The sequence below is a fragment of the Oryzias latipes genome, chromosome 1 (assembly GCF_002234675.1).
Source record: "Oryzias latipes chromosome 1, ASM223467v1".
Taxonomy (NCBI): domain Eukaryota; kingdom Metazoa; phylum Chordata; class Actinopteri; order Beloniformes; family Adrianichthyidae; genus Oryzias; species Oryzias latipes.
The window spans coordinates 28390053-28415159 of NC_019859.2; the positions used below are offsets into that span (position 1 = coordinate 28390053).

General features: G+C 42.1%; 2 protein-coding genes across 2 annotated transcripts; both read right to left on the reverse strand.

Moving 5' to 3' along the window:
- Positions 1 to 1610: 1610 nt before the first annotated feature.
- On the reverse strand, positions 1611 to 9664 carry knop1 (lysine rich nucleolar protein 1). Its single transcript, XM_004066138.4, has 6 exons — positions 9358 to 9664; positions 5624 to 5692; positions 4479 to 5549; positions 4355 to 4411; positions 2218 to 2268; positions 1611 to 2030 (listed from the first exon to the last, which is right to left on the reverse strand). The coding sequence occupies exons 1-6, from the start codon at positions 9457 to 9459 to the stop codon at positions 1725 to 1727; spliced, it is 1656 nt and encodes a 551-aa protein (XP_004066186.2). The 5' UTR covers positions 9460 to 9664; the 3' UTR covers positions 1611 to 1724.
- A 5021-nt stretch (positions 9665 to 14685) lies between these two features.
- LOC101174248 (G-protein coupled receptor family C group 5 member B) lies at positions 14686 to 24905 on the reverse strand. Its single transcript, XM_011478918.3, has 4 exons — positions 24566 to 24905; positions 21721 to 22828; positions 17680 to 17780; positions 14686 to 17605 (listed from the first exon to the last, which is right to left on the reverse strand). The coding sequence occupies exons 2-4, from the start codon at positions 22826 to 22828 to the stop codon at positions 17561 to 17563; spliced, it is 1254 nt and encodes a 417-aa protein (XP_011477220.1). The 5' UTR covers positions 24566 to 24905; the 3' UTR covers positions 14686 to 17560.
- Between the last annotated feature and the right edge of the window lie 202 nt (positions 24906 to 25107).

Consider the following 25107-nt stretch of genomic DNA (forward strand, 5'->3'; position numbering starts at 1 on the left):
AGCATGAGCTAAACTGGCTCCCAAAAAATCATCAATATATACACTGAATAAAAATGGAGAAACCCTCCCTGTTGAACACCATTGCTTACATTTACTGACGTCAGCCTAGATAGAGCCGGCCTCGGCAGTGTCTGAAAACAAACATCCAAACTTTTGTAAAGATGGATGTGAATATTTTGCATATAAAAAGAAAACATGTCAGTAACCACTAGCTCCGTGGAGAATGTAGGGGTGTGTGTGCTAGCCTGGGGGTGGTGCTGGCAGCATAGACCCTCCCTGGAAGGGGCTGTTCTCACTGGTCTACGTCACAATGTGAGAAACCGCTTGTTTTTGAAGGTTGGGAGGGGCTGACGCTCAGAAATGCATGAATGGATCAAAATAAAGAAATTGTGAAGTACTGAAATGTTAACATGACACAGATTTTTTCATACAAATTTTAATTGTAATGATGCCGTTTTTAGGCCAAAATCACAAAAACCTGTGTTGTTTTCTAGGACATAGAGTGGCAGGAGTTCATCAGAAATTTGCCTCAGAGTTGTGGGACGGACCGTTGGCACAGAGCATGCCTGCCGCCACATCCTGCCATCCATATACGCCTTGTCCCACTAGCTTACAGCCCCTCACAACCCCAACATCACATTAGCAGTGCCACAAAAACGTCAAGCAAAACTGTACAGTTCTGAGCCAGGAGGCAGCTCAGAGGAGGAAAACAAAAACATTCATGGTAAATGGAGCATGCTTGTATAGCGCTTTACTACCTCCTTAGAAAGATTCACGGTCCCTTTCACCCTCACTCACACACATTCACACACTGATGGCACCGGAACCAACCAATGACCACCAGGAGCAGTGTGGTGCTCACTGTCTTGCCCAAGGACACGCCGACACATGGGTGAGTAGGGCGGGAACCGCACCTGCCATGATACATGGCTATAAAAATCTGAGATTCAGAAGAACTATAAAAAAGGAAATGCATCAATTGATGTGATGTGCATTCTATTATAAAAAAAAAATTGAAAGTCAACTTTATCATGTAAGGCAGGGGGGTCAAACTCATTTTCACCGAGGGCCACATCAGCATAGTGGCTGTCCTCAAAGGGCCAGATATAACTGATACATGTAACTAAATGTGATGAAAAATAAATGTAACTAATACTTAATGTTAAATTACTCATTTATTTATTATGACTTTTTAAAGTGACAAATACAGTTGCATAGAAAACATGTTTGCTTGTTACTTTAGCATAAATCCTTTTAAATTATTCTGTCAGGTTAGTTATATGAACAGTGTTTAAGTCCTAATGTAAAGCTGCCCAATCCGATATCATTTCGATTCCCCCTAGGTATGAATAAATACACACCAATTTTTTATTTTAAGAAATTAAAAACTCTAATGCTCTCACGGGCCACATAAAATGACATGGAGGGCCACATTTGGCCCCTCGGGCCTCGAGTTTGACACGTGTGATGTAAACAGTCCATCATGGAAGGAAGTTCAAAGTGGTGCCATGGCTTCTAAACCTTTGTTTCCAAAATGGGCTAAAGTCATCACCAAGCCCCTGACTGAAATATTTTTGTTCCAAAGTCTGAAAAAAATTGTAAGAAGAAACTTTTTTGGGGTAATTGGTAAAACTTTATTAAAACAACAGCTCAAAGAGAAGTGTCCCCCTCAACCCCGTGCTGAGGATGAGCAAACTTCGGGTAAATCACGAGGTCTGATCCGATCAGTCATCGAAGCGGACTGATCGGCGTGCACTGATGTCAATGGAGAACTTTTTATTGGAAGCCGGTGTGAAGCCAAGTCCCACTCCCCTTTTGTTAAAGTCCATCCTACGCAGCTGGGCCCGTTCAAACTCTCCCATCAGGCCTTGCTGCAGCTGGCTCTGCTCTTTCTGCCCCATCGCCATGTTGGCCGATCCAGAACTAGCTCCAAAAGTCTTGACACCCTTTTTGAGGCCGCCCATGAGCCGCAGGAACTTCTGTTGCTGCTGGGAGTTGTCAAAGTGTGCAGTGCTCCACTGTCCCAGCTCCTGCACGCACAAACACAAAAGGGCGGGGCTTAACACTTCACCTGTCTGCAGACGAGACTGATGCATCATGGGAACACGGTAAAAAAAATTATCCTAAAAATTTCACCAACAAATTAAGAAAAACGAGAACTGTTCCACTCGCGCTATAAAAAGTCTAAAGGGGTGCTGAAAAAAGCCCCACACTGACCGTGGGTTGGGACGCCTTTTCAACCTCCATCTGCAAGGCTCGCCTTCTTTCCTGAAACAAACAGAACCAACACCTGAGATCATGAAGGCAAACCTGTCTGGGTTGTTCCCAGCACTATGAAGTCAGATCAGCTGGTTTATACAACTCTGCTTTTTCTTTCAAAACATGAAACCAAAACTTTCCGTTTCCTCTGGATCCTTTCTGTTTCAGCAGCTGAGGTCTTTTGTGATGAATGCATTTTGTTTATTTGTAGAAAAATGGTGTAAACTCATTGCACTTTCCATGACTAAAGGAATCAGCAGCTAACAAAGCTGGTTAGCTTGTTAGCATTCCAACCATAGCCGACAGGAGAACAATTGATGTAGTTGCTGGCTACATAAAGCTTGACCTGTACGGACGCTGCAGGTTCTTGGGTTGTCCGGACCCGTTGAGGGTCATAGAGAGGAGCAGCTGCATCTTAAGGGAAGTGCAGTTGTGTCTTGCAGTTCCCTTCATGCGGCCACCTGAAGGAATATCTAGAATATGGAACGTACCATTGTCATGCGTGTGTTATGGTGAAATGCTTGTAAAGATAATGTAAGTTAGATGCACTTGTGATGCATGGGTGATGCTGTCCCATGGTGCCCTAATGCTGCTCTCTTAGTAACTACGGTAGTAAGATGGCTCCTTACTGACTGCACGCACAGGATGTACAGGTGATGCTTGATTGCCCATAGGACCTGTAGGATGCCCACACAAACTATGCTCCGATTGTCACATTTCCTCATTTCTAACAGTCTGGATGCAAGCATAGAGCATGCAAGCGGAGCGCCAGGAGCACACTTGACCAGCTCTCAGAAAACACCAACAGGCTCCTTGCACCGGGTTTGAAAAAAGGAAAAATCAAAACAACGAGCAAAATGTTTATCTTTACATTATGTCAGTGACGTGCAGTCAGGAGAGGCAGTGCCTCACCTGTCATGGGAAGAAAAGAGAAAAAATAAATTCAATTATTATATTTAATCAGTAATTTGTGCTTTGCAGTCATTTTCCATTTAAATGTACCATTTTTGGGTGTTTTTTCTTTTCAAAATCGCTGAATTTCCGCATTTGCCGTTCAGATACTAAGAAGTGACGTGCGATGAGGCACCAGCACGCTGAGCCTCACCTTGGATTGCGCAATACCTATGCAGTCAGACAGTACTGCTGTCTCTCTGTGTGTCGGTTCAATCACTTGTACTATATGAGCTGAGTTTACATAATTTAGCAGATGTATATGATGTACAGTGTTTGTTTTTATAAATAACTGCATGTGAGGGACGTGTTTCTTGTGCCGAGCGCTAAACGCCGGGGGAAAAGCCGCTGGGTGAGGCCAGACATTCTCGTGCCTCATGTTAGGGGGCGCCGGTGAGCCCTGAGATTATGACGCTAAAAATAATAGAAGAAGTGATAGCAAGCGGCAAGTCATTTTCTTCAGAAGGAGCGGCGTATGGACTTTATTTACAAGTAAAGGTAAGATGATAATAACGTTTGTGCTTTTTCTATGCTGCAGTTTGTATATGAAAAAAAAAACACGTTGAAATGATATTTTAAACAAAACACGTTAACTGTTGTCAATTAAATGGTGAATAAGTTACTCAGTATGGTTCATATGTTTGTAAATCTGACTGATGACGTCAGTGCCTCACCAGCCATTAACCTCACCGCACGTCACTGCATTTTGTATATGTGTTGGCTATGACCGGTCGCCTGCAGCATGCCCGAAGGAAAAATGTACATGAACATTTTGGTTCTACAGGCTCACCAAATGCTCTATGACCTTGTCATTTCGTGAGGGTGACCTGCTTTCCTCGTACGGGTTCTGCCCATCCAAGGCCTTCCATTAGCATAAAAAGCTATGACAACCTGAAGTCAGAGTTGTAGCAGCAAAGAGCCTCTTGACTTTTAAAAGCCAATGAATTCTGGTTTTCTGAAATGGTGCGACCTTGAGTGCGGGTGGATCTTCACTGCAGCGGACAGAACGGTTCAGTGGTTCCGCCGAGCTCCGGAAAATCTGCTGTTCAACATGTCGACAGACAACCTGCCTGGGATCTCCTGGGAGAGGACGGGAGCTTGTGACTCAGGGTTAGTTTCAGGTGCAGCGGAGACCCCACCCCACCTGGTTAATGTCGATCTCATCCGTGTTCCCGCTCTTCTCCGACAGGAAAACCACGTCCTGGAACAGAGAAAGGTCAGGACAGGGTGGGAGAGAGTGAAAGCCCGGACACCTGGAGGGGGCTCACCTTAGGCTCTGCCCACTCCCCTTTGATCCTCACTGATGTGTCCGTGTCCTTCTTGGTGCTTTTCCTGCCGTCGACGTCAGCTGCTTCCATCCTGGATTCCTCGGCATTTTCATAGTCCCCCCCAGCACTGATTTTTGCTCTTTTCTTCTTCTTCTTCTTTTTCAGCTCTCCTGGATATTCCACAAGAGCTGTTCTGTTCTTTTCTTTTTTCCTCCTCTCCCTGCACTCCGTCTCCCCGTTTCCCGTCTCTGCCAGTTTGTCCTTTTTCTTCTTGCAAAGTCGGTCACTTTCCTGCTCTGCCTTTTCTTCCATTTCCGCTGCTTCAGACCCATTTTTCTTCTTGTCTTTTCTCTTTTTTTTCTTCATCTCATTGGTCTGAGCCTCTCCATCCTCTGTTCTAGCTTTCCTTTTCTTTTTCGTGGTTGGTTTTTCCTCCTCCGTCTCCTCTATCACAACATCCTCAGAGGGACAGTGTTTTCGTTTCTTGACGGATTTTGTCGTGTTTTTCTTTCTAGTTTTAGCCTCTTCCTCCTTTTCTTCTTTCACATCTTCTGGCTTCAGTTGAAAAGTCTTGTTCTTCACCTTCTTTTGTTTCTTTTTCTCTGTAGCGCCCCCCTGAGTTTGCTCCGTCTCTCCAGATAAGATGTGCTTTTTTCTTTGTTTTGCTTTCTTTAGCGTGTCTTTATCTTCTTTTTCTTCCTCTTCATTTGGAAAAGTCTCTCTTTTCTGTTTCTTTTTTTTCTCTTTTTTTAATAAAGTCTCTGCAGTTTCCTCTTCAATCATCATCTCTTTTCTCTCCTCTTTGAAGACTTTCTTGTCCTCCTCGACATCTTTGTCAGTATTCTTCCTCTTCTTCATTCTCCTCTCACTGCTTCCCTCCTCTGTCTCTTTCTTTCCAGCTTTCCTTTTCTTCTTTTCTTCCTCACCCGTGTGGTTTGAGTCTTCAGAAGTGAAGCTTTTGGTTTCTTCCGAATATTTTTGTCCTTTCTTGCGTCTTTTCTTACTCTCTACATTGTTCTCTTCCATTTTTGACGCCTTTGGCTTCACAGCAGGAGAAGACGTGACCTTTCTCTGGAAAGAAAAATAGATGTCAAGGTAAATGGTAAACTTGTGAGGAAGTGCAGGTGGAGCTGAAAAGCACAAACCAGAAGTCTGTCTGGATGCTCGGGCTGAGACTGCAGGTCGATATCTCTCTGAAGGTCCAATCTCCTCACCTGCAGCAGAGCAAGAAGGAGAAGAAATCACTGTAGGTCAGAGACCTTCATCCAGCTTACAGCCTCAAGCAGCCTCAGCCTCTGGACTATTCTCTAACCCAGGGGTGTCAAACTCATTTTCACTGAGGGCCACATCAGCATAGTGATTGTCCTCAAAGGGCCAGATATAACTTATACATGTAACTAAATGTAATGAAAATAAATGTAACTACTCCTTAATGTTAAATTACTCTTTCATCTATTTATTAAAACTTTTTAAAATTACAATTACAGTTGAAAACATATGTTTGCTTGTTACTCTAGCATACATCCTTTTACATTTGATTCTGTCAGGTTAGGTTATATGGACAGTGTTAAAGTTCTAATGTATATTTCCCATATTTCAAGTCTGATTACCCCTAGATATAAATAAATACACACCAATTTTTACTATTACTTAAAAGCTTTTATGCTCTCGCGGGCCACATGAAAGGACATGGAGGGCCGCATTTGGCCCCCGGGCCTTGAGTTTGACACATGTGCTCTAACCCAAATCCTGTCTCCAGACCTCAAATATCCAAACTATGGCAAATCTGCCAATTAACTCAACCAATCAGGGACTCAGCTTTGGCAGTGAGGTGTTGATGATGTTATCAACAGCTGGAATCCAAAACTATTTGTTTTTCCTGAACTTTGTGATGTTTTTGTTATTTGATTTGCAACAATAAGTAAAATGTCCTCTGATTTTATTTGACTGTTTTTCCTTTTATGGACTAATGCGGGACAGCAAGTCATCTATGGAAGCAATTCTGTAGCATTAATAAAAAGCAAAGTCAAAACCAGAAATGCTTTTTCATTTTCAAAATGAAGCTGCATTTTTTGACTCAAAAATAAAATGAAAAAGTAATCCACCAAAATGCTTTTTCTTTTCCTTCCTCAACACAGCTTATTCTGTCACTTAATTAAAATGATAATGAAAATGGTATTTGACATTTCATTTTCAAGACGTTCTCTGGTAAATGTGTAGCATAATTCATTTAGAAATGTCTAATTTGACAATTAAAATGGATTAACAGAAATGCTTTTTAATTTTCAAAATGAAGCTGCATCAAATGACTCAAAATTAAAAAGAAAAAGCAATACTTCAAAATGCTTTTTCATTTCCTTCCTCAACACCGCTTATTCTGTCACTTAATTAAAATGACAAAGAAAATGGTATTGAACATTTCATTTTAAAAAAGGTCCACGGTAAATGTGTAGCAAAATTCATTTAGAAATGTCTAATTTGACAATTAAAATGGATTAACAGAAATGCTTTTTAATTTTCAAAATGAAGCTGCATTAAATGACTTAAAATTCAAATGAAAAAGCAATATTTCAAAATGCTTTTTCATTTTATACTTAAAACCGCTTATTCTGTGTCATAATTAAAACGAAAATGCAAAGAGGGGATTGCATTTGCATTTTAACATCCAGCCTGGGAAACTTGTAGCAATATTCATTTCTTAAAAGCATTAACAGAGGGGAGGCTGGGCGATGACGTCACTGCTTTCTCCGTGTGTACGGCCGCTGTCGCTGAGAGACCTGGTGTGTCTGTGTTCGCATCGAAATCACCTAAAACCGGGTCCTGTTCACAAACCGCTGGACCTGGACTGCTCAAACCTGGATTCCTGGATCTTAATGCGAGAAATGCAGCAGAATGTTCCTTTATCTCCCTCGCGAATCAGAAGCTGTGAATCGCAACCCAACTTCTTCAGCGTCGTCTGACCGCACGGATTTAAAAACATATGATCGAGCAGAGCAGGCCGTAAAATATTAGCATAACTGTAATAAAAGCACATTATGAAGATAGTCTCCTGCAGCTTCGCGCTGAGTGAGTGTTTTTGGTCCAACCAGCAAACGTTTAGCATGGAGAAATCTGCCATCTGTTGATGGAGCTCCAGCTGTCATCAAACAGCAAATTCAGCGCGAAGCTGCAAATAAATGTGTAAATATGTGGGAATTGCATCAGTGTTTATTCTGTTCTGGACACCACTGGAAACACAAATTCATATGATGGTTTCTCAGATCGCAGCAGCATTTCCGCCTTCAGCGATCATCGGGAGCTTCGCGCTCCGCTGTGCGAAGGCAGCTGGCGGTCCAAGGAACAAAAGCTTGTCCGCGGTGCGTCAGGAGGAGGACCGCAGAAGAAGGACATGCTGTTATGTAGTCCTGAGAAGCTGTGGAAACTCATCAGAAGTTCACAACCAACTCAAAGCCGTCTTCTCTGCCGCTAACACAGTCTGCTCCTGGTGCGTGTGTGTGTCAGTCAGCGGCCGTACACACGGAGAAAGCAGTGACGTCATCGCCCCGCCTCCCCTCTGCTAATGCTTTTAAGAAATGAATATTGCTACAAGTTTCCCAGGGTGGATGTTAAAATGCAAATGCAATCCCCTCTTTGCATTTTCGTTTTAATTATGACACAGAATAAGCGGTTTTAAGTATAAAATGAAAAAGCATTTGGAAATATTGCTTTTTCATTTGAATTTTAAGTCATTTAATGCAGCTTCATTTTGAAAATTAAAAAGCATTTCTGTTAATCCATTTTAATTGTCAAATTAGACATTTCTAAATGAATTTTGCTACACATTTACCGTGGACCTTTTTTAAAATGAAATGTCAAATACCATTTTCTTTGTCATTTTAATTAAGTGACAGAATAAGCGGTGTTGAGGAAGGAAATGAAAAAGCATTTTGAAGTATTGCTTTTTCTTTTTAATTTTGAGTCATTTGATGCAGTTACATTTTGAAAATTAAAAAGCATTTCTATTAATCCATTTTGAATGTCAAATTAGACATTTCTAAATGAATTTTGCTACACATTTACCGTGGACCTTTTTTAAAATGAAATGTCAAATACCATTTTCTTTATCATTTTAATTAAGTGACAGAAAAAGCTGGGTTGAAGTATAAAATGATAAAGCACTTTGGTACATTGCTTTTTCTTTTTAATTTTGAGTCATTTGATGCAGCTTCATTTTGAAAATTAAAAACCATTTCTATTAATCTATTTTAAACGTGAAATTAAACATTTCCAAATCAATTATGCTACACATTTACCAGAGAACGTCTTGAAAATGAAATGTCAAATACCAATTTAATTTTAATTTTATTTAAGTGACAGAATAAGCAGTGTTGAGGAAGGAAAAGAAAAAGCATTTTGGTGGATTGCGTTTTCATTTTATTTTTGAGTCAAAAAATGCAGCTTCATTTTGAAAATGAAAAAGCATTTCTGGTTTTGACTTTGCTTTATATTAATGCTACAGAATCGCTTCCATAGTCATCCAGCTGGATCACAGAGAGACAAAGGTACAACTGAAATGCAGCTCCTGCAGGAGATGATGAAGCTCACAGTACTGAAGAAAATCTGAACGAGGTCATGAACATGGAAACATGCTTAGCGATGCTTTTGTAGAGCTCTTGAAAATATCATCATCACCAGTGTCTGCTGTAGCACTGATGGTGTCAAAATGAGGGAAGCTCCTCCCACACAAGTCAGGAGCGTCACGTTTATGATCAATCACACTTTTGGAGGTTTGTCAAAACAGAGGCGACCCACGAATCGCGTTGGGCGTGAACACAAACCAGCTCCAGCACAGACACACGCGTTCATGTGGGCGGAAGTGCATCACCAATCACACCTTTACCTGGTCAATCGTGATGTCCTGACTACGTCGCCTCGCAGACCTTTCAGACACAAAAACCACCTCTTGATCGGAATCCCTCTGCGAATGAAGTGAACCAAACATAGAACTAAATAAACATCCGGACAGTTTCTAGCACCGCCCCTCACGCGCAGCTCGTGCGTGTTTACTGGCTAACATCAAAGCCACGCGGACAACCAGCCTAAAGAGAGGAGAAAACTCAAACTTCCTAGCCTTGCAGGCTCTTTCACTTTGGCCACTTTCAAAACTCTTCCACGTGACGCTACTTCACGTTCCTCACCCGGAAGTAGTTTTTGACTTCCGGCTAGAGACCCGCGTCCTTAGCAACAATACAACGCTCTTGAAGACATTCTTTTTTCTTCTTTTTTTGGTACAAAATACAGTGCAATGTATCTATTATAGTATACACATCAGTCTTCAAATATATTCTTTAAAAAATAAAATTATAATAATAAAAAATTAATAAATCAACCTAACATGAAAACAAAATAAACGAAAAAAAACTTGAGTATTGTATTTGTTTTATATCATTTGCAATTGTACAGAGACACTCAAAAGGGGGCGCGTGCGCTTGTGCGCGTGCAATGTGGGTGTGGTCTTCTTTAAATAAAGTTTTATTCAGATCCTTATTTTGAGGATTTTAGCAAAAAAAAAAAAAAAAAGAAAACCTGAAAATAAGCAGGATTAGCCTGGTGTGAATATTAAAAATTTACAAAACATAGAAAAGGCTACAAATGACCAAAATGATAAACTGAACACAAAAAGAAATAAATACTAGGAACCAGTGTTTCTTCGTTCATCTTCTAAACCAGTGTTTTTCAACAAGTGGGGGATGGTCAAGTGTGCCGTGGGAAATTGCCCTCCTTAACTGATCTAAAAACATTTCCCATCTCCAGGATTTGAGCTTTCTGTTCATCCAAGCAGGCCCTGATAAAACACTGAGGAGTTAGGAATATAAAAGATCGTAAAATACTTTTTCTTTTCGTTTATTTTATTTTATTAAAGACATTTTGATAAGAATGACGTACCGCGATTCAGCTGCACCTTTGGCTGTATTTTGGAAAAGTCCCGCCCCTTTAACTGTCTCCGCCAATCATTCTTGGGGGGCTTAATCATATGTCATCGGTCTGACCAATCAGAAGTGCTTAAAGTCTTCACTTCCTTGTCCGATTTAGCTCGTAAAGTCGCTCAGTTCTGACAAAAATACCAGCTAAAGCTCGTCTTTAGCGGTGTAGCTTTCCACAGAATCCGGTATCAGACCGTTGAACAAGTGAACAAAACAAAGAAGCTCCGAAAAGCGATCTTCGGCCGTTTTATGCACGACATCTCCCATGATGCATTGGGTTGTGAGAGTGACAGCGCACAAGGAGATCGGTTGTTAAACGTCTTGAAACCAACGAACACACATCAAACTGTTTTTAAATCTTCTAACTTAACTTTTGTTGCATCTTTTAGAAAAAAACAGCTGCAGTTTCCAGCTTTTTCTGTAACAATTATCTCAAAAATGCATGTGAGATTGTGGAGGGGATGTAGATCAATACAGACTATGAGTTTTTCCTTTTTTTTAAATTTTTGGATGCTGGTGTGCCGTGGGATTTTTTTAAGGTTAAAGTGTGCCGCGGCTCAGAAAAGGTTGAAAAACACTGTCCTAAACCCACTTTGTCCCTTTCAGGTTAGCTGGGACTGCACTGCAAAATACTACAACTAATATTATTGTAGATTTCTTTGCTGTCATTTTATCTTGCAAATGGGTGGACTGACAAAACAAAATGAAAAAGCTGCAGCAACTAAAGGGTATAGCATCTGTGACATTTCAGCAGTAACCAGTCAGCTGTTCAAATGCCACCAAACCAAAAAACAATCCACTTTTTAAACTGTTTTCCAACAAGAAAATTTTGCTTAGTTGCTGTTCCCAATATTTTTTTGACAATAAATAGAAGTTTACATATTAGGAACTTGTAAATGTTCATCAAACAAACCAAACTGTCATGTTCTCCTTCTATGCTGCCAGACCTTCTTCTTCTTCTTCTGATAGTTCGAGGTACCTGGGAGTCCTTCTGGGTGATCCTGCCACTAGAAAAAAGAACTGGGAGAATGTTGTCAACAAACTGGAGGATAAGATGAATAAGTGGCCATGGCTGCTCCCCCAGATGCCTTAGGGGGAGAGTTTTAGTTATTAACAACCTTGTTGCTTCCGTGCTTTGACACTGGCTGATCTGTTTGGACCCCCCCCCCCTCTTCCGGGTTGCTGTCTCAGCTTCATTCCAAGCTTATCAACTTCTTTTGGGACAGTCTGCACTGGGTGCCACAAGGAGTGTTGTGTCTTCCTAGGGAGGAGGGGGGACAGAGCCTAGTGCACCTGGTCAACAGAACTGCCACCTTCAGGATCCAGTTCCTGCAAAAGGTTTTCGACTGGGCAAACAGATTTGATGTGGAGGGAGCTGGCTAGATGTATCTTAAAACATGTGAGTGGTCTGAGGCTGGATGTTATTTACGGACGCCAAGGTTTTAAATGTACGTGGGTTGCCTCTGTTTTATCAGGGTGTTTTTAAGTCTCGGAAACTTTTTAACGTCGTGAAATGAAAAAAACTCGCTCTCTGTTTTGGCTGTTAAAGGAGCCTTTGATCTTTGGGGCATGGTTGGACATTTGCGATGACACCACCCTCTGGACTTTAGTTGATCCGTTGCAGGTCTGGAGTTCTGACTCTGGAACAGGTGGTGACTGCAACAGGCCACGATCTGCCGGCCGGCCCCTCTTTGTGTGCGTGAATGGGTTTCTGGTCTGCCAGGATGGCACATCGTTTCCTGGACCGCTGGAGAGACCGGCTGGATGAGAGAGAGAGGGGGCGCCTGGCCGATTACTGCTGCTGGACCACTGCTCTTGTCCGTGATGATCTTTATCCGGGGTGTGGTTGAGTCCTAATCTGGGTGGTCAGCTGCTTCGTCCCTTCAATCCCAATGGCCTGACTCTTCCCTGTGCGGACAGGAGGACGTTGTACATAAACTGTGTGAAGGCTTTGAACAAGACTAAGTTACAGAACCGTCTCCCCAGCTCACAGACCAACAAACTGAGTGGAGGGTAAGCTGGACCACATTGGAGAGTTCTTCACACAGCTCCCATATGGAAGAGAACTGGAGACTTCCATTGGATGATCTTCCATGGTGCTAGTGCTGCAAACTCTTAACCCCACTGCCTCTGACGGCTGATCAAAGGAAGACAATTTGTCATGTTTTGAGTGACTTTGAGAGGCTTTCAGGTCTCTTCTCTCTTTTAATGTCTGTATTTGTTCTTTTTTATGTGACGTTTTCCGTTCGTTGTTTTATTTATGGGTCAGGGGACAAGAAGATTGACGAAGAGAAGTGGCAACTGCTTAATTTTATTGTTGGCAAGGCTAAACTTGCAGTTCATATAAACAGGAAGCACAAAATAGCAGGTGAACCTTTTGCTGATGCAGTTTTATCCCTTGTGCTATCCTAGGCACTTTAACGTTGGGAGTTGGGTCATCTAAACCCACTAGACAGTGCTCTGAACCCTTTTTCTTCAATGATTTTTGATCTTCACTGGTGTCCGTGGATTACATGAAATCTTTCCACCTTTATCCACTTTTGTCACGGTAGGAATAACACGTCAATGTAAGGATGGGGTCATCTAAGATAGCACAAGGGTTAATCTGGTGCTGCAATGTCCCTTCCAGGCTGAAGTTGGAATTCTCCTTCTTCCAACTGTCGAACCGTTTGTCCTGTTTTAAAATATTGTGGTGCTTTAACAATGTTCTTTGTTTTGTGTTTAATGGTGAACTGTGTTATGCTGCTGTTTTATGTGAATTCTTGTTTTCTTGTTATCTGCGGTCTCTCACTAAACTAACATTTTAAAAATAAAAAAAATGTCCATACTCAATTCCCTGACAAAAATACATTTTATTAAAATACGATCTCTTACTGTCTAATATCTAAACACATTTTTGAAAAGAAATTCTTACATATTTTTTGTAAAAATATATTGAATAAAAGTATTGCAATCCTTTGCTTTTTACTCAAATAAGACCATCTGTATTGAAATGCTGGGTTTGAATAGTGAACTAACTAAGCTCTGATAAGACTGTTCTTACACTTCCCTTTGGACCAATCATCTCCATTAAATTGGGGCATGCTACTGAGTTCAGATCTTCAAATGTTATATTTTGTGCTGACACATGCGTGCCATGTGGAATTGGTCGGATGACTAGCTCAAATTCTCTATGTGGTGCAACAATATTGTATTTACTTAAAAAGACAATCATAGGTTCTCTTCTATCATCAAGTAACTGGTTAACAGTGTTAATTTTAGTATTTTATAAGAATAAAGTTTTGTTTTTTCATGTAAAATGTAAACTTGTCCCAGAAAACACAAATGTCAGGGCAAAAGTTGTGTTTTTTGGGACAAAAAAGTCCAGCATAAAAAAGCTTGTTTAGGAAACAAACTGGTTTGACAGAAAGCTTCCAAACCCAACATGAACATCTAAATAAGAAATCCAGACATCCCATTTTACCAAAGAGATGATTTGTATGTTGATTATTGTTGATATGGATGTTCCATAAAACGTCTGGATTCTTAGGAAATCTTTTAATTTTTAGATTTGACAAATGGCAACCTGGAACAAGCCACTATCCAGGATGAAACATCCAAGATGCATGAGTACATCAAGCTCCAGGCCCCAACTGACAGTGTGCTCAGTCAATGGAGAGCAGAGGATGCAGTGCTGGAGGACAGATCCTCATGGGAGGACAAACCCCTGCGTGGGATGTACCACCGATAAAATCAGCTGTTGTGCAAATTCAGCAGAGAATAACTGTGCTAAACAGACTTTCATGAGCTAAACAGTGTGATACTGCTACGGCCCCGACAGGCAAACCTGTCCAAGTCTAGGGGAAATCACAACAGGGTCATTACATATGAACGATATATAAGGCAGCTTAGCTTTTTCATGATTATCCAGGAGGTTTAGTTCCATGCAGACATCCAGAATGCATCGTGAGACACTTTTGCACTGCAGTTTTGTCGTGAACATTCCCACACGTATGAAGCTTGTTTTATTTCCTTTATGTGTTGGCAGGACTTTTGGAAAGTGTTCTGGAGAACAGATGGTGATTGGCTCCTCTTCCAGGATGTATTTGCTTCGGCAGATGATTTCTGCACGTCTGGTTCTTCTGATCAGCTTTTTATTGCGCCAAATCATCAGCTGCCATGCTGACAGTCTGCAGTCAGAAGAAGCGGCTGGACGTGAGCCACCACCATCCACAGGACCAACAAAACAACAACACAATTTTAGCTCAAATTCACAAAACTTTATTAACATTTGAAGCACTTCAAATATAAAGTGATGCTGGAGGGGGGATGAACATAGAAGAGTTTTCCATCCTTGTTAGTTCATCCACTCTGACTCTGAGGTCGCAGGTCACAGAGGCAGGTTTAAAAACGATGCACTTGAAAGCTGTAAAAGTGAAACAGCGGCACAGGAAGAAGATCACAAAAACATCACGCTGAACTGAAGGTTTTCAGCTCAGACCTGCACTTTACGTCCCATGTGAAAAGCTCCTACCTGGAGCTGAATCTGATTTAAATGACACCCCCCCTCAAGTGTTTGGATTGTTTGGCCTTTATGTTCTTAGAAATACTGATTGTAAACACCCTGATGAACAAAGAAACAACACAGCCGATCTTTCTGTTAGGGTCCATGGCAGAGGTTTTTATATTGCTTCATAAACTCATAACTTAGTTATGGATGATCAAACCGCAGAACTCAAGCGTCCACAGTCTGAAGAGAATCCATTTAAAATGAAGCGCCCTGGAGGCCACAGGCCCAAATCCGCTGAAAGTTTCCTGATGAGGAAACAAGAACAAACAGCGTCATTGCTCCACTGCTCCTCATGGGGGCGCCAAACAAAACTGAAGTCAAGGGGAAGCAGGAGCGAGAGTGTGGGTTCACACACACTTTGTCTGGTTCTGCTGGAGTTTGTTTCCTTTTAAAGTGCAATGAAGCTCATCTGGGTTTCTGGGAGGACCAGGCCTGAACTGGATGAAGCTTCAGTTTCTCCTTTTGTCGTTATTTGTTTTTAGGCGACGCCTTAAAACACTTTAGCCAGCTTTCAAAGAAATAAGGAGTTCTATGGTTCTGGCCGAGTGAGCCCTCATGATCATAGGACAAACTTAGCTGAATATTTAACCTGGCTTCAACTCTTTGAATCCACAGTGAAAACTCTGTTTCACCACCAAAAACAAAAGACATTGCATAGTTTTTGTTCAGATATACACACTATCAAAATGTATAAATGTACTTATTTATGTTTTTCCATTTGTTTAATATTTAAAGTCATTTTTCCATAATTTTCCATATTTATGTAGTTTTTTGTTTTTAAAATTCTAGAAAGTTTTTATAATACTTTACAGTTTCAAATGAGAGGGAGGTGCTATCAATTTGGCCACGCCGTAAACATACATAGGCACGAGAAATGTGGAAATAAATAAAAGTAGAAATGTTTCGCTTGTACCTCTGAACAAAAATATATTATGTCTTCTAAATGTCCTGCAGTTTTTCAAGGTTGTTGTGTCCGGTGGCAGAGAGACATTACAAAGTTACATGGCTTTATTTTACGCTTCTGAATGCACCAGAGACAGGAAGTGTCCTGCTGTCTGCAGTCGCCATGGGAACCCTGAAATGCAGCCAACAAGCCAGCTGCGTGGGCGTCTGCTGCTAATTTACATCAATATACTAGAGGCAGATTTGAGGAAAGTGCAGTTTTATGCAACATATATTATTATTAAACATTCACTCGTGTCAAAACACTGGTTTGAAGCTGCTCTTCATCATCTTCCTCATCCTCACAATAAACAAAGCAAAAAAAAAAGAGAAAGAATTTTATGAAATTTTAGCTCTCCTCAAGCCCCTTTAGTCAAGAATTGATTTATTATTATTAGAATTTTTGGACTGACCAGAATAATGCAGACAGCAGCTCACATGACTATGGATGCTAAAATGCATGTATATTCTTTGCAAACACAGCAGTTTCAATGATTTTAAATATTTGACTGTGATGTAAACAGAGAATGGAGTGGAGTCTTTCTTATTCACTTTTCTATAAAGCACTTTTGAAAATGTATATATACATTCACACGTTTTACGTCGTTTCTGAAGCCGAAGTTGTTGCTGATCCTGTCGCATCAGCAGCAAAACATGACAGACGCTGCACAAAACACTAAAGCTGAGCTCTCCTCTGCTCTGTGACAGCCCCATTGTTCCTGGTTTGGTCTGCTTTCACACACACGACACTCTCAGCAGAGACCCAAGAACACAAGCTGACCAAACTGCCTGGAAACATCCTGCACTTCCCACAGCTCTTCATTTGGGGGCGCTGTTGTTTAAAACAAGCTCTGACCAGGACCAAAATAATCCAGAAGAAGAAAAGTGTCCTCTAACTCTCATCTCTGAAGAAACTCCTGCAGCTTCTCACCCCATCACCTTTACCCAGCAGACATTTTCAAACTGTCTTTGTTCCTGCTTCTGCAGATTTAGATTATGGCTGTTTTGTTCTCGGAGCTGACAGCATCTCCTCCCTTTGGTTCTCCTCTTCTCTTTGGTCCATCATTTTATTTTCATTTACTGAAGCTAACAACAGTAAAAGCTGGTTTTCTTTTACCAAGCCGAAATCAGATTGTGTTGGGCATCATTTCTGATAGAATAGACTGGATTTTACTGCTGCCTCTATCCTAAAAGCTGAAGGAGGCCGTTTTCATAAATGCAGTTCTCTGGAGTTTTGCTCTGATGTTGAGTTGTTTCACTAAATTGGTTCATGGACGTCCCTTTAGATGAGAGGGAAGATGTGGGTCTCTAACCTTGTCTGCCTAAAACTATGGCAATTCCTTTGTTTAAACATGTTCATGATCATAAACACTTATCATAAAAAGCTTTCCTATGCAGCGTATGATTTGTTTTTTAGTTTACATGAAGTTTTTGTTTCATTGTGAGTCATTGCTTGTTGATCGGAGCATCTCTAACTGCAGCTGCCTCTGGTTTCTCCTCTGGGAAGAGGCGCAGAAGAAATGTAATTTTGGTCTAAAGTGAGGAATTCACATAACAAACACAGTAAAGCACTGTCTTCATCACAGCCATCTGGACGTTTCCTGTCCAACTCCTCTCTTCCTTTTTGGCTACCATAAGCGTCGTCCAGTGTAGGTGATGGGCGCTGTGGGCATCTGCAGAAAAACAGTGAGCGTTGGCAAAATTGCTGGTATTTTGGTCAAACCAGAGAGGTTTGGGTCCAACTTACGGTTCCGCCGTTCATGACCAAAGCCATCTCAGTGGGCTGGTAGACGTGGCCTCTGAAGGCGATGCCGGGGCGGCTGCCGTGGTAAGTTGCACTTCGGAGGCCTGGGTTAAATTCAAGCATGAGGTATTTAGACATTTCTGTGATAATCTGTTCATGCATAAATAACAGAAGATGCAAAAACTGTTAAAGGATATTTTAGAAGTCTGACAAAAGTATTAAATGCTGAAGGGGTTAAGATCAGCAAGAAATAACATTGAAAAAACGGATTTTAAACAAATCTCAAAAAGGAGAGGCAACAATAAAATAAGGAAGAATGAAAACAGAACAACGGTACGCAGACCTACAAATACTACAATGCTGCAATCAAAACTGCCTGGGCCCTGCAACAGACTGGTGACCTGTTCAGGATGCCCCCTGCCTTCGCCCACGAGTTGCCGGGATAGGCACCGAATGGGTGATGAGAAAGGAATGAATGAAAACTGCCTTGGCTGAAAAATCTTTTTAGCAGAAAGTTCTCCACAGTTTTATCAATCAAAGCATATATTACATATAAGCTATGTAGATATTACACTCTTAATTGGACTTCATCGGCTAAAAACTAAAATAAAGAAAGAAAGAAAAGAAAAATTCCAACCCCGCTGAGCTTAAAGCAACAGCCTATCAAATCAAACCGCCAATATGGAACTCCTGAACATTTCATGCACTGAAATCCATTTAAAAAAACAGAAAATTGTGAATTTTGCTTATGTAAGAGATTATATAAAACCCACAATGATATTAACTGGACTGAAAAAATAATCTTTGTAGCTGAAAGTCTGAAAGAGCAAAAATATTAGATGGATTCTGGTTTTTCTGATGTATTTGCCATCAGCATCAACAGCTGAATGGTTAAAAAAAAACTTAAAAGTGAGGAAACAAAAGTTAAAGGAGGAATTTCTAGAAGCTTAGACATCAGAATGATTGAAGTAGCTGAGAGCTGGAGATTTTAAAACAAAAATAAAACTGGAGGAGAAGCAGTTTACGATCTGAATGACATCTCCGTGATTGCATCCTAAGGAAATCCTCTGAAATGTCTTTCAATCCTCAAATGAAATTTTTGCAAACCAGGACCTTCAAATGAGTCACCACCTCCACTTCTGAGGCCATACTTCTCAACCAGATAGAGGTGCTTTTCCCTGGGAGTGGGGAGCTTCTCCCCCCAGGTGGAGGTGTTTAATGTTTTTTTTGTTCAGGAAGCACGGAGCGTGAGATCAACAGGTGGACAGCTGCAGTGTCTGCTGTACTAAAGTCATTGCATTGATTCCATGTGTCGAAAGCTAAAAAGGCAAAGCTCTCAATTTAGCAGTCAATCCATGTTCCTACCCTCACACTTGGTCAAGAGTTCTGGGTCATGACTGGAAGGATAAAGTCTTGGACACAAATGGCTGAAATGAGTTTATCTCCTTTAGAGACAGGATTACAAGTTTAGTCCCAGGAGGAGCTTGGAGAAGACCTGCTGCTTCTCCACATCTGGAGAGGCCTGCTGAGTTGGATCAGACATCTCTTTTGAATGCTTGCTAGCAGCTTGCTGAGAGAAACCTCACCTCACTGCTGCACAGAAGTCATTGAGAAGAATTCACATCAAAGCTCTAAAACTCAAGACCTTGAGGGCCAGTGTCCTGCGTATTTACCAACAAATCTTCCATTGAAGCTCCTTAGTGGCAAAACACACCTGATCCAGGAACTCATTAAAAGATAAGGCAGGATTTTTTGATAGATGCTGGCCTTTGGGGCCTGGAGTCTGACACCCCTGAGAATATTCACCTTCACTAACTGTGCTTCAAACAGAACCATGAAGTGATCAGGAATCTCTTGAGTAATTTGTCTTTTAGACGTCATCTCTAAAAGAGATATTCACAGGCAAGTTGACATAAAAGTCAATAGATATCCTTCCATCCACCCATTTTCTTTTACTTATCTGGAGCCAGAATTCTTGGCAGAGATGTTCAGACCTCCATCCAGTTTTCAGCAATTGTTTTAGGGAAGGCCTGTGGTCCCAGTTCAGCTAAGAGGCATGGTTCCTCCAGTGCATCTTGTTCTTCTCTGGGGGGGGGGCTCCTCCAGGGACATACCCAGAATTTCCCACAAGGCAGATGGGAGAATTCAAAAGATTCTCCCAGCAACCTGAACTTTTCTTTCTCGATGTGACGGCATACCAGCGCTTATCTAGATGTCCTACCTCTGTACTCTGTCTCTAACAGCTGGCCAACCACAATGTAGTTGAAACTCAATTCAGCTGCTTGTCTATGGGATGTTGTCCTTTCAAGAGATGAGGGTAGGAACACTGACACTGACTGAGTAGATCAAGAGCTTTGCCATTTAGCTCATTGCATTCCCACATAAATGCAACCAATGCTGTTGTCTGCCTGTTAATCTCACACTCCACCCTTCCTTCACCCGTGAACATGACCCAGAATACTTAGACGTCTTCATCTGGGGCAACTTGGTCTCCACCTTTCCAGAGAAACCCCTTTTTTCTTTTCGAGGACCGTGTCCTCTGACTTGGAGGAGGCTATTCTCATTCCAGCCACTTCACACCTGGCTGCAAACTACCCGAGTGGATACTGAATATCTTGGATTGATGAAGCCGAAGGAACAACATTGAGGTGTAACCTGTGATTCTCAGACTTAGCTTCCTCTGACTCATGGCTGCACTTAGAGGTTGTGTGCAAATGACAAATAAACAGAAGCAATGGGCTCATCCAGACGATCCAAACTGACGTGGATCTATTTGTTATTTAAATGAATAGATTTAAAAATTTCAAGAATTTCAGGTAGCACATTCCTTCGTTTTGAGACTCTGATCTTTTAGTTTATGACTTAGTTTTCTTTAGACTTCCCTTTCATTTATGTGGTTTTAGTTTGTCACAACCTTTTTAAAATAAATTTTTACTTATGACAGTAATGCCATTTTAATAAAACGGTTAAATATTGTGGGAAGGGCATAAGAAGATGGAAAGAACTCTGATTCGCCTGTTGAGGAAGCTGTCAATAAGTTGAGACGTGGCGTCTGGATTTTTAGTCTTATTACCTGAAATGTTTTGTCAGTTATCTAAGTAGCTTCATCAGTCTAAAAAGTGGTGTTCTTCCTTTGAGGGGTGGGGGTGGGGGCGCAACAGTTTGGGGTTTCACATAAATGTCATAGCAGATCTACTATTGATTATAAGAACTATGGAAATGTTTGAACATGGATCAGAATTCAGGGTTTTGCTTTGGTTTTTGCTTCTGTTCTGTTCTGTCATTATTTGAGTTCTGTTTACTGTTTTATTTTGAATCAGAATCGGAATCTTTTATTATCATTATGCAGTGCACAACAAAATTATTTTAAGGTTTCAAGGTATTTAGGTTTCCTGTATGTAGTAGTTTTGAGTTTAACTTCCCTGGTCCCAATCTCTCCTGATTGTTTTCACCTGTGTCTTGTCAGTTCTGTTTGCATTTAAGTCTTGTCTCTGCCTTCCTCTTGTGCTGGTCCATACCATCATTTACCTGTCTTCCTGTTACCCCAACGGTTTGTTATGTTTGGTTTCCCCTGCTCCGCAGTGCTTTTTGTTTTACAAGAATTCAACCCTTTTCTCTTGGAACCACCTGCCTCCTCGCCTTTGCATTTTGGGTCCTTTGTCAACCTGCCTTACCTGACATCAGATGTAAAAACAGGGGTTAACAGTTTCTAAATCAGCTTATTTTATACCCCCAATTATTCAATCATGTGTATTTTTTACTTCTCTTTGTTTAAATGCTGACAGGAACATCAGTTAGTGTTGGTGAACCTAAATGAACCTTTGGTCTTAAAACTGATACAAGGAGGTCCTTTGTCTTTCAACTATCCCCACTTTCACAGGACAACTCAGCATCCATTTATGCTGAGAGTTGCCTAGCAACAGTGTGCTCTTCTCACTCAGTGTGGTGCTCAAATACCAGTGTGCTCAGCCTCAGCTGATGTGATGGAGACTAAAAGGTATGGGGTCTGATATGGTTTTCAGACAAATGCTGTGTTTCACCTACTTGAGCTGTGCTCCTCCATGGAGAAGGCCTGGTTTTCCTGGAAGGAGGGGTGGGAATGTCCAGATAGCTCCTCTCCATATTGTCTGGTTGGAGACCTCTGGCTGCCGTCAAAGAGGTCCTCCGAGCCAGGTGGGGGAGTTTTCTTGAGACACAGATGTGACTCTGGTATGGCATGGAACAGCAACAGGATCCATCCCTGGATCACCAGGGCCACAGCCAGAGCAGGCTCATCCAACACCTTTGTATCCCTGCCTACTCCACCCCTCTCTTTGTTCCCCCTTCCCCTCAATACCTGGCTGCCGTAAAGGTAAAATCCCAGCCAGCCCACCCACAGCAAGGCTGATGCCAGACTGGACAGGAAGACCCAGACGGCGTTACACTTCCAGCTTCCTCTGTCATTCTCACCCTCTCTGTCCTCCTCGCTGTCATCCCCTCCATCTGCTGCCAGCTCTCCTCCACACAGAATTACAGTCAGAGACAGGCCCATAGCGATGAGGAGCAAGCCCAAAGTGTAGCTGCAGGTCAGGGCGAAGTCCAAGGGTGGGTACTCACAAGCGGGGTGTCCCTCCCGAACCACAGTCAGCAGAACCCATTCAGCAGAGATGATCCCCTGAACCAAAGCCAGAGCCAAACCCAGTGCTGCCAGGGCACTTCCTGAAGGGCTTGGCTGGCCCCCCACCAGTCTCCTGAGCCGCACCCCCTGCACTAGCAAGCTCGAGAAGCACAAAGCAAACAGGGGGCCCCAGAAGGCCCTCCGCACCACACACAGCACCTGCGTCTTCCCCACCAGAAATGCCAGAGAGATGGTAAACAGCCCCAGGAGTGTGCCCAGCAGCAGGAGGAGGGGGCCAAGGCCAGAGCGCCGTGAAGGGTCGGACACCCCCTGGATCTTGATGATCAGAAGAACCGCCAGAACCAGAGAGGTGAGGCCACCACCGCATGCCACCACCTCCAGAACGATTCCCCATATCGCCTCCAGGTCACACAGCACTCTGTAGGGGGGGTCCACATCTGGCCCACACCCACGGGGAGAAGGGGGAACAGTGGGATGGGGGGAGGCCAGGGCTGCCATCAACAAGAGGCAGATGATGACAGGAATGAGAGCCATCTAAAGAAGTGGAACAAAGAGATGAAAAGGTAGCAGCCAGGTAATATCCAACAGACACACAACCACACACACACACACACATAGGGAGAGCTGTTGACCTCTGGCTGGCTGGTCGCAGTCTGCCCATGTATCAAAGTGTAGAACATATTTGTCCTTGTGTGAATAGGACTGGAACTTTAAGTGCGGTAGAAAAGCACACAGGTGCAGACCATTGACATTGGGACACAGACTCACAGCTACATGAAAAAAAGACACACAAACAAGTAAACCCTCACGTATGTACAAATGTATATGTACAGACACAGATGCACAGAAACACACACACCTTAATGAACACACATGTCTACACAGGCTTGCTGCACAGAACAGAACTGCATTTAGCACAGGGCAGGAGTTTCCATGGATACGGGAGACAGCGTGGGCTGCTCCATTTTACACCGGGCTCTTGAGGAGTCAAGTTCAGCGCCGCAAATCACAGACAAATACATTCAGAGCAGAAAGAAAGTCTACTTGCGCCCATTTCTGATCAGAGATGGTCAACAGAAAGTAATATTTTCATACCCAACATAAGAATATGAATCTGCGCTTCAGAAAAATTGCTCGGAAACTAGAAATGTTAAGCTCAGAAACTGTATGTTAATAAGATGTCGCTGGTTTTTGATTTTCAGCACACTAAACAGCTTATTCAGTAAGAGGATTAGAACAAGCATCACTGTGTCCCTTGCAGAGGCGGAAGGACGTCAACAGAGACAGAGTATGTACCTGGAGGAGGACATTTACCACAGACGGTTGTCTCACAGCTGAATTTCACACCAAAATCTGATTCCACAGTGCTTATTAACCTCGTAGGACCTGCCGCTCACATTTTGGGTTATGTTATCACAGTCGTTAATTCTGCTTAATTGGAGCCCTGCAACGACGTGTAGAGGGTTAGTTCAAATATTAGCTCGGGTCTTAGGAGGTAAATACAAAAACCCAGAGAGATAGTCATCTCAAACTACACAGGTCTCAGTTTACTCTTTCAAGTCCACAACAAGAGAAAACCTAAAGAAGAAAGGAGTACACTAACAGGAGAATGATTGCAGACCATTTCTAAATGCATAGATCTCAATACTTTTTACATGTTCTTCTTACATCTCATCAAAAGACCTTCTCACAACAGTCTGCATGAATCCATGCTAGACCACAGTTTTTCTCCTGGTCTGGCTACTCTTTGTTCAAACTCAAACTGTCCAAACCAATCAGTCTGAGCCTGGCTGTTGTTCCCATAAACAGTTTTACACCTAAAGCTGTATTTCCTATCTGCCTCTATGGTCTTTTTAACACGATGGTGGGGGTGTTACATAACACCAGAGTACACTGACCTGAGATCTAGACCACCTCTGCAAGCTGGCCTTGGCACGGTTCACTTAACTGTGTCAGTATACAGAACTCACCAGTGTTTTTCAGTCGTGTGTTAATTGAAAGTCCTGACTGTGATCTGAGATGTGAAAGTTTCTGAGTCTCTGCTTTCCTGTTATGAAAGTGTTAATGTGCATGTGTGTCACTAATTAATTAATTAATTTGTTGTAAAAATGTAGTTTTAAGGTTTCATATCTAATCAGATGCAGCAAAAGTTTGAACTTCCCCCAAACAAAGGATATTTAAAATGCTGTAAGACTTCACGCTGGAAGCTTTGAGAACAAAGAGAACAAAGACAAACAAAAGCTTCGTCTCATTCAATCGTGTCAAACTCACCTCGGGTGAAATCTCGGTTGTTGACAGACAGGAGGCTCATGAAGGTTCACTCGTATATTTGTTGTTTCCAGTTAACAAAGTCGTCCAGGCTGCAGAAACAAAGCGGCTTCCATCGTGAAAACAGCACTTGGACAAAGCAGCTAAATTCTGCTGATGCTCTGACCATCCAGCTGCTCCAAGAAGAAGAAGGCACAGTTATGATGCATGCCTGGCTGCTTCACACACCCACACTATTAAATATATCTTTAGTCCCTTTAACTCTTCCCTCCCACTCCCCCTCTCCTTCTTTTTCTGTTCCTTCTGTCTGCTCTTCCCTCTACCCGCTTCGCACTGAATCTGCGGAGGTGTTGATTCAGTCCAGCTTACTTCTGCTCTCCCACGCTGCTTGCATGATTTTCTGCTGCACCTGTATTCAGGAATGAGCTCAGGAGCTTCAGCAGTTCACTGTGAAGACAGAATAAGTTATCTGTTTGTACATTTGGGTTATTTCCTGCTTCCCAAACACCTGCTAATTTAAATTTTTGAAGAAGGAAAAGACAGTT

Excerpts from the sequence above, each read along its gene's own strand:
- knop1 (XM_004066138.4), bottom strand. The coding sequence starts at position 9,459 with ATGTTTGGTTCACTTCATTCGCAGAGGGATTCCGATCAAGAGGTGGTT. Across the intron at positions 2,269-4,354 it reads ATGAGATCGACATTAACCAG|GAAAGAAGGCGAGCCTTGCA; the intron begins GTGGGGTGGGGT and ends TGTTTGTTTCAG. Across the intron at positions 2,031-2,217 it reads AAAAGGCGTCCCAACCCACG|GAGCTGGGACAGTGGAGCAC; the intron begins GTCAGTGTGGGG and ends TTGTGCGTGCAG.
- LOC101174248 (XM_011478918.3), bottom strand. The coding sequence starts at position 22,828 with ATGGCTCTCATTCCTGTCATCATCTGCCTCTTGTTGATGGCAGCCCTG. Across the intron at positions 17,781-21,720 it reads CATGGAGGAGCACAGCTCAA|GCCTCCGAAGTGCAACTTAC; the intron begins GTAGGTGAAACA and ends AATTTAACCCAG. Across the intron at positions 17,606-17,679 it reads TGGTCATGAACGGCGGAACC|ATGCCCACAGCGCCCATCAC; the intron begins GTAAGTTGGACC and ends GTTTTTCTGCAG.